Raw genomic sequence first — 13,060 nt, 5'->3', positions numbered from 1 at the left:
TCTCTTTGTTATCGCTCTCTGTTCCCTAGGCGTGGATTTGGTCTTAATGCCAAGATGCTTTGTCGTTGAATATACATTTTTTGAATATTAATTGGATCTTCTGATTTACTTTAAAAAAAAATATATAATTGAATATCACTAGACATGTTAGTATGTTAGAACAACGGAACATTATGCTACGAAGTCCATGGCATGTAGGTTGAATCCAGGTATTTTCTAAAACCATCACACGCAAGCTGATCTGTTGTTGGCTGGATTACAACCTTTCACCTTTCTCATTTATTATCGATGACGACGTCCTGCTTTGTTTTTGCTTTCATCCATTCAGAAAGTCAAATTTAATGGTCTGTGTTGCACAACATCATTAACAGTTGAAGTCCGAGGTTATCATACACTGATGTTGGAGTCATTAAAACTAGTTTTTCAACCACTGCACAAATTTCTTGTTAACAAACTATAGTTTTGACAAGTCGGTTGGGACTTCTACTTTGTGCATGGCACAAAGTAGTTTTTCCAACAATTGTTTACAGGCAGATTATTTCACTTATAATTCACTGTATCACAATTCCAGTGGGTCAGAAGTTTACATACACAAAGTTGACTGTGCCTTTTAAACAGCTTGGAAAATTCCAGAAAATTATGTTGAAGCTTCTGATAGGCTAATTGACATCATTTGAGTCAATTGGAGGTGTACCTGTGGATGTATTTCAAGGCCTACCATCAAACTCAGTGCCTCTTTGCTTGACATCATGGGAAAATCAAAAGAAATCAGCCAAGACCTCAGAAAAAAACATTGTAGACCTCCACAAGTCTGGTTCATCCTTGGGAGCAATTTCCAAACGCCTGAAGGTACCAGGTTCATCTGTACAAACAATAGTACGCAAGTATAAACACCATGGGACCACACAGCCGTCATACTGCTCAGGAAGGAAACGCGTCCTATATCGACATAACCTGAAAGGCCGCTCAGCAAGGAAGAAGCCCCTTCTCCAAAACCCCATAAAAAAGCCAGACTACGGTTTGCAACTGCACATGGGGACAAAGATTGTACTTTTTGGAGAAATGTCCTCTGGTCTGATGAAACACAAATAGAACTGGGTGAAGCTTGCAAGCTGAAGAACACCATCCCAACCGTGAAGCACGGGGGTGGCAGCATCATGTTGTTGGGGTGCTTTGCTGCAGGAGGGACTGATGCACTTCACAAAATGAATGGCATCATGAAGGAGGAAAATTATGTGGATATATTGAAGCAACATCTCAAGACATCAGTCAGGAAGTGAAAGCTTGGTCGCAAATGGGTCTTCCATATGGACAATGACCCCAAGCATACTTCCAAAGTTGTGGCAAAATGTTTTAAGGACAATTAAGCCAATGTACTGGATTGGCAATCACAAAGCCCCAACCTCAATCTTATAGAAAATTTGTGGGCAGAACTGAAAAAGTGTGTGCGAGCAAGGATCCTACAAACCTGACTCAGTTACACCAGCTCTGTCAGGAGGAATGGGCCAAAATTCACCCAACTTATTATTATTGGAAGCTTGTGGAAGGCTACCAGAAACGGTTGACCCAAGTTAAACAATTTAAAGGCAATGCTACCAAATACTAATTGAGTGTATGTAAACTTCCCACTGGGAATGTGATGAAAGAAATAAAAGCTGAAATAAATCATTCTCTCTACTATTATTCTGACATTTCACGTTCTTAAAATAAATTGGTGATCCTAAATGACCTAAGACAGGGATTTTTTATTAGGATTAAATGTCAGGAATTGTGACAAACTTGAGTTTAAATGTATTTGGCTAAGGTGTATGTAAACTTCTGACTTCAACTGTATGTCTTCCTCCATGAATGCCTTTTATGTCTTGGCAAGTTCTGTCTCGTGTTTTTTTTGTGGGCATGATTACGTTTTGGCCGTGATTACTGTTGGTTTAAGCGGATCATTGGTATCTGTGTTGTATGATGTAGTAACTATGTCCCTCTCATTCTGGAACAGACGGACAGCTGCCCCAGTCAGCAACAGAGATCCCCATGGCAATACCTCTCTCAGCAGCAGCAGCACTAACTCTGGCTCCTGCAAGGGCAGTGACTGCAGCCCCACCAAGGGGTAAGATTCAAAATGGCCTCCGCATCAATCTTTAAGACAGGGCTCGATGCCCGTGATAGGTCAGCGTTATAACGACATACAGTGGGGCAAAAAAGTATTTAGTCAGCCACCAATTGTGCAAGTTCTCCCACTTAAAAAGATGAGAGAGGCCTGTAATTTTCATCATAGGTACACTTCAACTATGACAGACACATTTAGAAAAAAAAATCCAGAAAATCACATTGTATGATTTTTTTATGAATTTATTTGCAAATTATGGTGGAAAATAAGTATTTGGTCACCTACAAACAAGCAAGATTTCTGGCTCTCACAGACCTGTAACTTGATCGAATCCCTGAGCTGACAAGGTAAAAATCTGTCGTTCTGCCCCTGAACAGGCAGTTAACCCACTGTTCCTAGACTGTCATTGAAAATAAGAATTTGTTCTTAACTGACTTGCCTAGTTAAATAAAAAAATGAAAAACGTGCTGTACAGCGAATCTTCAGTGATACATATTGAATGGAGCCCTAAGCCAAGGTTATGCCTCATGTTGGTATCGTGCTTCTACATGGGAGAATGAGTGCCTAGTGAAAAGTAGCCTATGATCATGTTGTATTTTGAACGATGAGGACATGTTATTCTAAGGCCTTATAACTTGTTATAAGAATGTATTGACCTTTTAAAAGCTCTAATCCTTGGTGAAACGGCCACGTCCGTTTTGGGATATTACAACAACAAAGACGTTACTACTCTCCCCGCTGACATCATCATCACAGGCGTCATAGAACAGCAGAATGTGTACTGCACTTTATCATGTATTTACCCACCGCTGCCCGCAGGCTTACAGGAGGCTTACAGGAGGCTTACAGGAGGCTTACAGGAGGTAATGGGTTCTATACCTGTCCTCTGTTTCCTCTCTCTCTCTCTCCAAGGCGTCATATGAAGGCATACACCTCGTGTAAAGATAACCATGGCATCCGCCCCCCTCCCCCAGAGCAGTACCTCACACCCCTGCAGCAGAAAGAGGTGTGTATCAGACACCTGCGGGCCCGCCTCAAGGAAACCGTCGACAGGCTGCAGGACAGGTGAGACGCAGCGACACACACTGATAATACATCTCAAGACAAATAGACATTTTCCCAGAGTAACCATGGGCTCATTAAACTGGTTCTCTTTCTGAACGCACATTATGTAAATTACATTTAGATTTCAGCATTTTATGTTTTGGAAATGTTATGGTCTTTGAAGTTGGAATCAGTAAGCATTTGTTTATATATATTTGAATGTCAACCCCATTTCCATCAAATTACCATAATAATTCTTTAATTTTGTAATTATGTTGATATATAAATGTTTCAACATTTTTGCCAAATACATTAATTTGACAATTGCCCACCATAATTCATTACTAAATATCTCTGTGTCTCTCTCTAACTCTCTCTCTCTCTCTGTGTCTCTCTCTCTCTCTGTGTCTCTCTCTCTCTCTGTGTCTCTCTCTCTCTCTCTCTGTGTGTCTCTCTCTAACTCTCTCTCTCTCTCTCTGTATCTCTCTCTCTCTCTGTGTCTCTCTCTCTCTCTCTGTGTCTCTCTCTCTCTCTATCTGTGTCTCTCTCTCTCTCTCTCTCTCTCTCTCTCTCTCACACACAACCATCCTTGTTTACTCTCTGCATGTCTGTCTCAGGGACTCTGAGATCGATGAGTTGAGGACCCAGTTGTCTCGTATGCAGGAGGACTGGGTTGAAGAGGAGTGTCACCGCGTGGAGGCCCAGCTGGCTCTGAAGGAGGCACGCAGGGAGATCCAGCAGCTCAAGGAAGTGGTGGACGTGGTGCGCACCAACCTCAGCTCCAGCGACTCCACCGACACCGGCGTCCAGAAATACTTCCAGGACATCAACGTCCAGAACCACAAGCTGGAGACCCTGCTGCTCAGCATGGAGCTGGCTCAGAACGGGGTGGCCAAGGAGCAGGAGGCTGCTGCTGCAGCACGAGGAGCGGCAGGGTGGGCTGGGAGGCCTGGGACTGCGGGGTCATGGCCTGGAAGTAGTCCCGCTGCATCAGGGACTGGATGGGGTGGTTCCAAGAGTCTGTGTGGATCTTGTGACGGCTCCCCCGCCCGCTCTCTGCCCCGTAGCTTCACCTACACCAAGCTGAGCGACCATGCGCTGGCGGATAAGAACGGGAACAGCGTTTTAGGGGAGGAGAACCATGACAGTGGCTTTGTGTGCTGTGGGGAGAGTCGCAGTGCAGCCAGCAGTCATAGTCACAGTCGCAGTGCAGCCAGCAGTCACAGGGCAGATCTGCTTCTGGAGGCAGCCTTCCTGTCTGAGGAGACAGCCTCTCTGCTCAGCACCTACTCCCTCCTGCCACACTTCTCTAACTACGACAAGCTGTGCCCCGGGAAGGATAGGGTGGCGCCCCTTCGCTGTGCCATGGGTGGGGCGGGCAGCGCCAGCCACCCCTGTCTGTCCCACCACCTTTACCTGCACCACCCCAGGGAGCAGGCTGTCCAGACAGAGAGCTGTCCCGTCCCCGGTGGGGTGGGCTACGCCTCTGACCTGGACACCATTGCAGAGCGCACATTCCGCTCTCAGGCCTGCAGCCCCACCTCCACCTGGGTCTCAGACGAGGGAGACGACCTGGACTCGGTTACCCCAACAACCCTCACAGCTACAACAGAGCCCGGTCCTGGCCCTCCGTTACCCAGCTCTTCCTGCCTCTCAGTTGATATGCCCTCCCTCTCAGTGGAGGAGGATGGGGAGGCGGTGGGGGAGTTGGAGAGGCAGACAACGGTAGTGGGGGAGAGTGCCGGGGTGGTGGTAGAGGCAGGCAAGCAGGAGGAGGATGGGCGATTGGTACAATTATGTGAGCATGAGGAGGTAAAGGGCCTAGGGTTGCTAGGGGAAGGAAAGCAGGAGGAGGTAAAGGGCCTGGGGTTGCTGGGGGAAGGAAAGCAGGAGGAGGTAAAGGAGTTAGATGTAGATAGTCAGAGGGAGGAAGTGGAGGTGTGGTCGGTGGAGGAGGTGGAGGTGGAGGTGAGGTCAGTAGAGGTGGAGGAGGTGAGGTCAGTAGAGGTGGAGGAGGTGAGGTCAGTAGAGGTGGAGGAGGTGAGGTCAGTAGAGGTGGAGGAGGTGGAGGAGGTGAGGTCAGTAGAGGTGGAGGAGGTGAGGTCAGTGGAGGAGGTGAGGTCAGTGGAGGGGGAGGAGGTGAGGTCAGTAGAGGTGGAGGAGGTGAGGTCAGTGGAGGAGGTGAGGTCAGTGGAGGAGGTGAGGTCAGTGGAGGGGGAGGAGGTGAGCTCAGTAGAGGTGGAGGAGGTGAGATCAGTGGAGGAACGGCCCCACACCTCCCAGCCCAGGAGAAGTTTGTTACAGCAGGAGGAGATCGCTGGGGTGACGGTGGTAGAGGTTGATGATGATGAAGATCAGGCTCAGGGAGCAGTAGGGGGAGAAGAGGAGTCTACCTCGTCTGGGTCTGGACCAGCAGTGAAGAGCTACTGGAGCCGCCACTTCCTGGTTGACCTGCTGGCGGTGGCAGTACCCGTGGTGCCCACGGTGGCATGGCTGTGCCGGGGGCCGCGGGGCGATGCCCTGCCCATTTACCACTTCGGCTCCCTGCTACGTGGCTGCTGCACCGTGGCCCTCAGCTCCCTGCGCAGGGCCGGGGGCGTTAGGCACTACCCCGCAGGCACAGGTGGGGGAGCCATGGGAGGCACAGAGATCTGAGACAGGCCCCATGACACCCTGGGAGCTGCACACACATAACCCTGCCCTCTCTGGTCCTGGGTCGTCCTCCACCTGATGTACTGGGTAAAGGAATGAGTGGAGGAATGATTCTGAAGACAGGACAGCCTCCTAGCAAACCATATAACTCTCTCCTTTGAGCCTTGCTCCTGGTGACTTCTTCCACCTCCTCTGCTGGACTGAGAAGAGACACCGGGATGTGTTGAAGTGACACTGAATGGTAGAACTGAACGATTGAATGGACACTGAATGACCTGAGGGTGTGATTGATGCTGATTGTAACTTCTCTCTCTAGTGTGCAGGGAGACTGAATGGTCTGTCAGTCTCTGTGAGTCACTTCATTTGGTCCAGTTCAATTTTTACTTGTGGTGTGTAAGTATATGTGCACACAAGGTGTGTGTGAGTGTGTTGCGTGTGTGTGTTCTTCTCTGTTGTGTCGATGTGTAGCCAAAGCACCTGGATGTCTGAAGGCAATCACAGCCATAGCTGTGCAGTAGTTGGTCTGCTCATTTTGGAGTGAATGATGGGACATATGGCCTTTCCCCCCTAAAGGTACCAGGCAAGCTGCTGCTGTACATTTCTGCTTCCTGTCCTAGATTAACAATCACTCTTGTAGCATTCAGTCCATGTCCACGGTCCAAGAGTTAGTCATTCCAGACCCATGAACCGGAAACATCTCAACAAGGAATCATTTATAGAGATAAAAGAATTCAAACAAAGTTTATCGTTCTGTTAAAAATAGGGGGGGGGGAAGTATTATGGACTTGGTGTGAGGATTGTCACGGTAATCTGTTGTTATTTGAATGTTTGCATTGAAATCAAATTATGATTGAGTTGGCAGGATTTTAGTGTCTTGTTATTTTGGGCTGTAATGAATGTAAAGTCGTTGAGATGTCAAATAATTGAAAGGCTGAGCAAGCAGACGCTATACTGTAATGTTTTAGTATTAGTCTTTGTTAGGGACTAATGAGCTAACTGATGTCCTATAAGATTGTGATGCAACCAGCAAGAACAGTCCTTTGAGTTGAAGTATATTGAGTAGTTCAGAGAGGAAACAGGAAACAGATCTTGTGAAGTATATTGAGTAGTTCAGAGAGGAAACAGGAAACAGATCTTGTGAAGTATATTGAGTAGTTCAGAGAGGAAACAGGAAACAGATCTTGTGAAGTATATTGAGTAGTTCAGAGAGGAAACAGGAAACAGATCTTGTGAAGTATATTGAGTAGTTCAGAGAGGAAACAGGAAACAGATCTTGTGAAGTATATTGAGTAGTTCAGAGAAGAATCAGGAACAGATCTTGTGAAGTATATTGAGTAGTTCAGAGAGGAAACAGGAACAGATCTTGTGAAGTATATTGAGTAGTTCAGAGAGGAAACAGGAAACAGATCTTGTGAAGTATATTGAGTAGTTCAGAGAGGAAACAGGAACAGATCTTGTGAAGTATATTGAGTAGTTCAGAGAAGAAACAGGAACAGATCTTGTGAAGTATATTGAGTAGTTCAGAGAGGAAACAGGAACAGATCTTGTGAAGTATATTGAGTAGTTCAGAGAAGAAACAGGAACAGATCTTGTGAAGTATATTGAGTAGTTCAGAGAGGAAACAGGAACAGATCTTGTGAAGTATATTGAGTAGTTCAGAGAGGAAACAGGAACAGATCTTGTGAAGTATATTGAGTAGTTCAGAGAGGAAACAGGAACAGATCTTGTGAAGTATATTGAGTAGTTCAGAGAGGAAACAGGAAACAGATCTTGTGAAGTATATTGAGTAGTTCAGAGAGGAAACAGGAACAGATCTTGTGAAGTATATTGAGTAGTTCAGAGAGGAAACAGGAAACAGATCTTGTGAAGTATATTGAGTAGTTCAGAGAGGAAACAGGAAACAGATCTTGTGAAGTATATTGAGTAGTTCAGAGAGGAAACAGGAAACAGATATTGTGAAGTATATTGAGTAGTTCAGAGAGGAAACAGGAAACAGATCTTGTGAAGTATATTGAGTAGTTCAGAGAGGAAACAGGAAACAGATCTTGTGAAGTATATTGAGTAGTTCAGAGAGGAAACAGGAAACAGGAAACAGATCTGGTCGTTTCTTTAGTCATCCATTTTGTTCTGCACTATTATTCACTTTATGAAGTTAAGCAATTCCCTTTTCCCCATTTTGCTTGAAGTCAAGTTTGTGTTTCCAAAGTCTAATACGTCTACGGTTTCCATGGTATCCAAATTGGTAGTTACAGTCTTGTCTCATCGCTGCAACTCCCGTACCGACTCAGAAGAGGCGAAGGTTGAGAGCCGTGTGTCCTCGGAAACACAACCCAGCCGAGCCGCACTGCTTCTTGACACAATGCCCACTTAACCCGGACTTAACCCAACGTGTCAGCGTGCGCTGCACCCGACCCACCACAGGAGTCGCTAGTGCGCGATGGGACAAGGACATCCCTGCCGGCCAAACCCTCACCTAAACCCAGACCAATTGTAAGCCGCCCCGTGGGTCTCCCGGGTCGCGAACCCAGAATCTCTAGCCTTAGACCACTGCGCCACACCTTATGTCTGCAGTTTTTCGTCAGAGTTTTTTGTTGTTGTTGTGTGCAATATCATTTTGATATTCCATAACTATTCAATACCTGTATTATGGGATACGTTTCCAAAGCTAAAGTGAAATAATCAACTGTAACCAAGAAAGTGAATTTGAAATTAGATTGTAGCATAGCTGAAGATCCTGACCATTACAGGCCATTTACCTCTGAATGCTGAAAAACATTTGCCTTCCATGACTTTCTTTCTTGTACACAATAGTGTTTTACTGCTTTCTGTAAGGTGTGCTGGATGTGCGTTTATGTTGTTGCTCTGTAATTCCTGTTCATTTTCTTCTGCTTGACAATCCCTCCTCTGCGTGGTTTTGCTTATTTAACCTCTTCGCTATGACTTCCGGCACTTATGAGTAGTAAAATCACAAGCAGCAATGACAAAATAGATTGGCTGATGAATGGATGAACTGCTTGAAGGCCTCTTTACACACGTTCCACTGTCGTCGTGTGCTTTCACAGCAGGTATGAACAACTTCCACAGCCCTGTTGGGATTTGGAATATGACTCGATATTCTGTGCTGCTATAATTTCTCCCCCTTCATGTATCATCATTACCTATGAATGCCCCCCCCCCCCGCCCGTCATTTGTGAGGCCTGCTTGGTAAGGCCTCTAAATGTTTCATTAAAAGCCATAAGTGTTTGAGAATATCTCTAGCAGAATCCCAATCATGAAAGTATAGTGTGAGTGATAATCATATCGATATGCGTTTTATAGACTGACTCGGTCTCCCCGACAGAACGTGACGTGCAGGGCCAACCTCACTCAGGCTGGGAGTTATTGATCGATCGCGAGTTCCTGCCCGACTAGATGCGCAGGCGTTGTGTGCCACGTCATCACACTGTGCAGTCTTGGCATCAGATTGCTACATCATATGACGTGGTTAGCTGATATTATGTTATAGACGTATAGACCTATCAGATTGCTACATCATTTGATGTGGTTAGCTGATATTATGTTATAGACCTATAGACCTATCAGATTGCTACATCATATGACGTGGTTAGCTGATATTATGTTATAGACGTATAGACCTATCAGATTGCTACATCATATGACGTGGTTAGCTGATATTATGTTATAGACCTATAGACCTATCAGATTGCTACATCATATGATGTGGTTAGCTGATATTATGTTATAGACCTATAGACCTATCAGATTGCTACATCATATGATGTGGTTAGCTGATATTATGTTATAGACCTATCAGATTGCTACATCATATGATGTGGTTAGCTGATATTATGTTATAGACCTATCCAGACATTGTAAGATCTGGCATACATCTGCAATGTAGTCAGGCGGGAACGCGATTATTTTCTACATTTCTTGAGCAATTCACTGGTGTTTTAAAGGGAAAAAATCCCCTCATAAATGTATATTTTGTTATTTGTTTTCATTAGTCCACTGTTGATACGGACCCAACATGTTTTACATGTCAGCAGTCAAGTTTACAAGATATTGGACTTTCAAGAAGCAATGCGTCACAGTAATGTCTCTCAGTAATGTGGCATGTGACACATTGCTTCTTGAAAGTCCAATATCTTGTAAACTTGACTGCTGACATGTAAAAATATGTTGGGACCGTATCAACAGTGGACTAATAATATATATATATATATATATATATACACACACACACACACACACACACACACACACGAGGGGATTTTTTTTCTCTCCCTTTTAACAGTGAAACACCAGCCCTGCACAAAATAATCTTAATGAACTGTATTGTTTATGTGTGGGGTGTTCCGTTAACTAAAAGGCTTTTATAGGTAATGCTGATGTTAGAATCACCGTCTGCTAATTGCTTGTTATTACCCAACAGCTTTGTATTTTTTCTGGGTTTTGAAGCATCGTGTGATTTCTGATGTTCTGGCGTTGCCAGCATAGCACTTTAACGAGCCCAGTTCTTTCCATGTACACTGTTCCACCTGCTGCTCTGAAGCATCATTTCATTTGGTAATGCACAGTCTATGATGTTAAGTGTTATCTGTCCTGTGACTTTTTTTTTTTTATTTGGGAATAATTCCCAGTCTCCAGTGTACCTGTTTTTGTGTGAAAAGCTTTTAGCATCAACATAGACGATCAGGCTTTTATTGGTGGCTCAAAAATAACTACCCAAATCACATTTGGAGTCATCGGAGCTTGCATTAGTACATAGTTCATGTAGTGTCATCGCTATATATATAGCACTAAACACTGTCAAAATGTTTTAGGATTATTTTTTTTTTTAATTGTTGTGACATTGCTAAAGGGGTAGACTAGTCTTTTGCTTTCGAAACTAAAGAAAATTGTATTTTTTAACAGGTTTTCCTACTATGTTACTGTATCCTACATCCATTTCACTCATCTTATTTCACAATAGGATTGAAAGATATATTACCTCAGAAATTGTCTGTGTTTCATACGTTCACTCCAAGTAGACCTGGTGCACTTTAGTGTTAAGTCTGAGACTGGCTGGCTCATTAGCATTGGAAGAGTGAGGCTATAGTCACATCTGAGATTGTGTTGTTTCTCTGAGATATACAGTACAATCTTTGGGGGAAATCATTTGAAGTTCTCCTTATGAGCTATTGTATTGAATGTGTACTCTTTATTTTTTTGGTTTTTCCTTTAATTGTCCAATTATTTGTGTAATGGGATCTATACCCAAGATGGTTGAGTTCTATAATATCTGTACCTGAAATGGTATTTTCCCTCTTAAATGCCTTGTATGGGGATAAAACAGCAATCAATATTAAGAGCTGTAGCTAGTTAGATCAATTATCTTTAATGGAAAAATGACATATTTTAATGGCAATAGTAGCGACATCACTGTTCTTCAGTACAGATCCATTTTCACTCCCACCATACTGAATAAAAACCAAATGACTCTATATTAAAACAGCATGGAGAACAACTGACAGTCGTCTCTTTTTCATCCCCTTTCTCTGTTCAGTTACACACCCAGTTTCCACCTAAATGGAGGTCATTTAAAATAGCTGTGGAGAGGGAATGTAATCAAGTTTTGTTGTGGAATTTCAAGTTTTAGGTTTTTGTTGGGCTTCCTCCCATCCTGTGTTCTGTGGAGGAAGTCTATTAAATGATAACGTCACCTGTTTGATAAAGTATGAAATTGGATGTGCCGAAATGTGGCCTCTGAGTCCAGCCCTGCTTTAGAGCAATACCAGCCATAGCGCTTAGCTGATCAAGACGGTCTTTATACAGTTTATTGAATCATTTTTTGATTTAATTAATCCCTCCAGTTGGGAGACCCATGAAATGGCCCAGCGTCGTCCAGGTTAGGGGAGGGTTTGGCCGGCTGGGATGCCCAGCGTCGTCCAGGTTAGGGGAGGGTTTGGCCGGCTGGGATGTCCAGCGTCGTCCAGGTTAGGGGAGGGTTTGGCCGGCTGGGATGCCCAGCGTCGTCCAGGTTAGGGGAGGGTTTGGCCGGCTGGGATGCCCAGCGTCGTCCAGGTTAGGGGAGGGTTTGGCCGGCTGGGATGTCCAGCGTCGTCCAGGTTAGGGGAGGGTTTGGCCGGCTGGGATGCCCAGCGTCGTCCAGGTTAGGGGAGGGTTTGGCCGGCTGGGATGTCCTTGTCGTCCAGGTTAGGGGAGGGTTTGGCCGGCTGGGATGTCCAGCGTCGTCCAGGTTAGGGGAGGGTTTGGCCGGCTGGGATGCCCAGCGTCGTCCAGGTTAGGGGAGGGTTTGGCCGGCTGGGATGTCCTTGTCGTCCAGGTTAGGGGAGGGTTTGGCCGGCTGGGATGCCCAGCGTCGTCCAGGTTAGGGGAGGGTTTGGCCGGCTGGGATGTCCTTGTCGTCCAGGTTAGGGGAGGGTTTGGCCGGCTGGGATGTCCTTGTCGTCCAGGTTAGGGGAGGGTTTGGCCGGCTGGGATGTCCTTGTCGTCCAGGTTAGGGGAGGGTTTGGCCGGCTGGGATGCCCAGCGTCGTCCAGGTTAGGGGAGGGTTTGGCCGGCTGGGATGTCCTTGTCGTCCAGGTTAGGGGAGGGTTTGGCCGGCTGGGATGTCCTTGTCGTCCAGGTTAGAGGAGGGTTTGTCTGGCTGGGATGTCCTTGTCGTCCAGGTTAGGGGAGGGTTTGGCCGGCTGGGATGCCCAGCGTCGTCCAGGTTAGGGGAGGGTTTGGCCGGCTGGGATGCCCAGCGTCGTCCAGGTTAGGGGAGGGTTTGGCCGGCTGGGATGCCCAGCGTCGTCCAGGTTAGGGGAGGGTTTGGCCGGCTGGGATGTCCTTGTCGTCCAGGTTAGGGGAGGGTTTGGCCGGCTGGGATGTCCTTGTCGTCCAGGTTAGGGGAGGGTTTGGCCGGCTGGGATGCCCAGCGTCGTCCAGGTTAGGGGAGGGTTTGGCCGGCTGGGATGCCCAGCGTCGTCCAGGTTAGGGGAGGGTTTGGCCGGCTGGGATGTCCTTGTCGTCCAGGTTAGGGGAGGGTTTGGCCGGCTGGGATGTCCTTGTCGTCCAGGTTAGAGGAGGGTTTGTCCGGCTGGGATGTCCTTGTCGTCCAGGTTAGGGGAGGGTTTGGCCGGCTGGGATGTCCTTGTCGTCCAGGTTAGGGGAGGGTTTGGCCGGCTGGGATGTCCTTGTCGTCCAGGTTAGGGGAGGGTTTGGCCGGCTGGGATGTCCTTGTCGTCCAGGTTAGGGGAGGGTTTGGCCGGC

General features: G+C 46.3%; 1 protein-coding gene across 1 annotated transcript; it reads left to right on the top strand.

Annotated features, from left to right (window-relative positions):
• The first annotated feature begins 1,372 nt into the window (after positions 1–1,372).
• On the top strand, positions 1,373–6,158 carry LOC139367756 (syntaphilin-like). Its single transcript, XM_071106078.1, has 4 exons — positions 1,373–2,104; positions 3,017–3,169; positions 3,766–5,086; positions 5,369–6,158. The coding sequence occupies exons 1-4, from the start codon at positions 1,833–1,835 to the stop codon at positions 5,801–5,803; spliced, it is 2,181 nt and encodes a 726-aa protein (XP_070962179.1). The 5' UTR covers positions 1,373–1,832; the 3' UTR covers positions 5,804–6,158.
• Positions 6,159–13,060: the final 6,902 nt, after the last annotated feature.

The sequence above is a fragment of the Oncorhynchus clarkii genome, chromosome 16 (assembly GCF_045791955.1).
Source record: "Oncorhynchus clarkii lewisi isolate Uvic-CL-2024 chromosome 16, UVic_Ocla_1.0, whole genome shotgun sequence".
NCBI classification, from domain to species: Eukaryota; Metazoa; Chordata; class Actinopteri; order Salmoniformes; family Salmonidae; genus Oncorhynchus; species Oncorhynchus clarkii.
Note: the sequence above shows the minus strand (reverse complement) of the source record. Positions and strands in the feature narration are given on the sequence as shown.

What these genes read in the sequence shown, in the direction of transcription:
- LOC139367756 (XM_071106078.1), top strand. Translation starts at nt 1,833, where the DNA reads ATGTCTTCCTCCATGAATGCCTTTTATGTCTTGGCAAGTTCTGTCTCG. An exon ending in GACTGCAGCCCCACCAAGGG is followed by an intron (nt 2,105 to 3,016) that starts GTAAGATTCAAA and finishes TCTCTCTCCAAG; the next exon opens with GCGTCATATGAAGGCATACA. An exon ending in GTCAGAGGGAGGAAGTGGAG is followed by an intron (nt 5,087 to 5,368) that starts GTGTGGTCGGTG and finishes GTGGAGGGGGAG; the next exon opens with GAGGTGAGCTCAGTAGAGGT.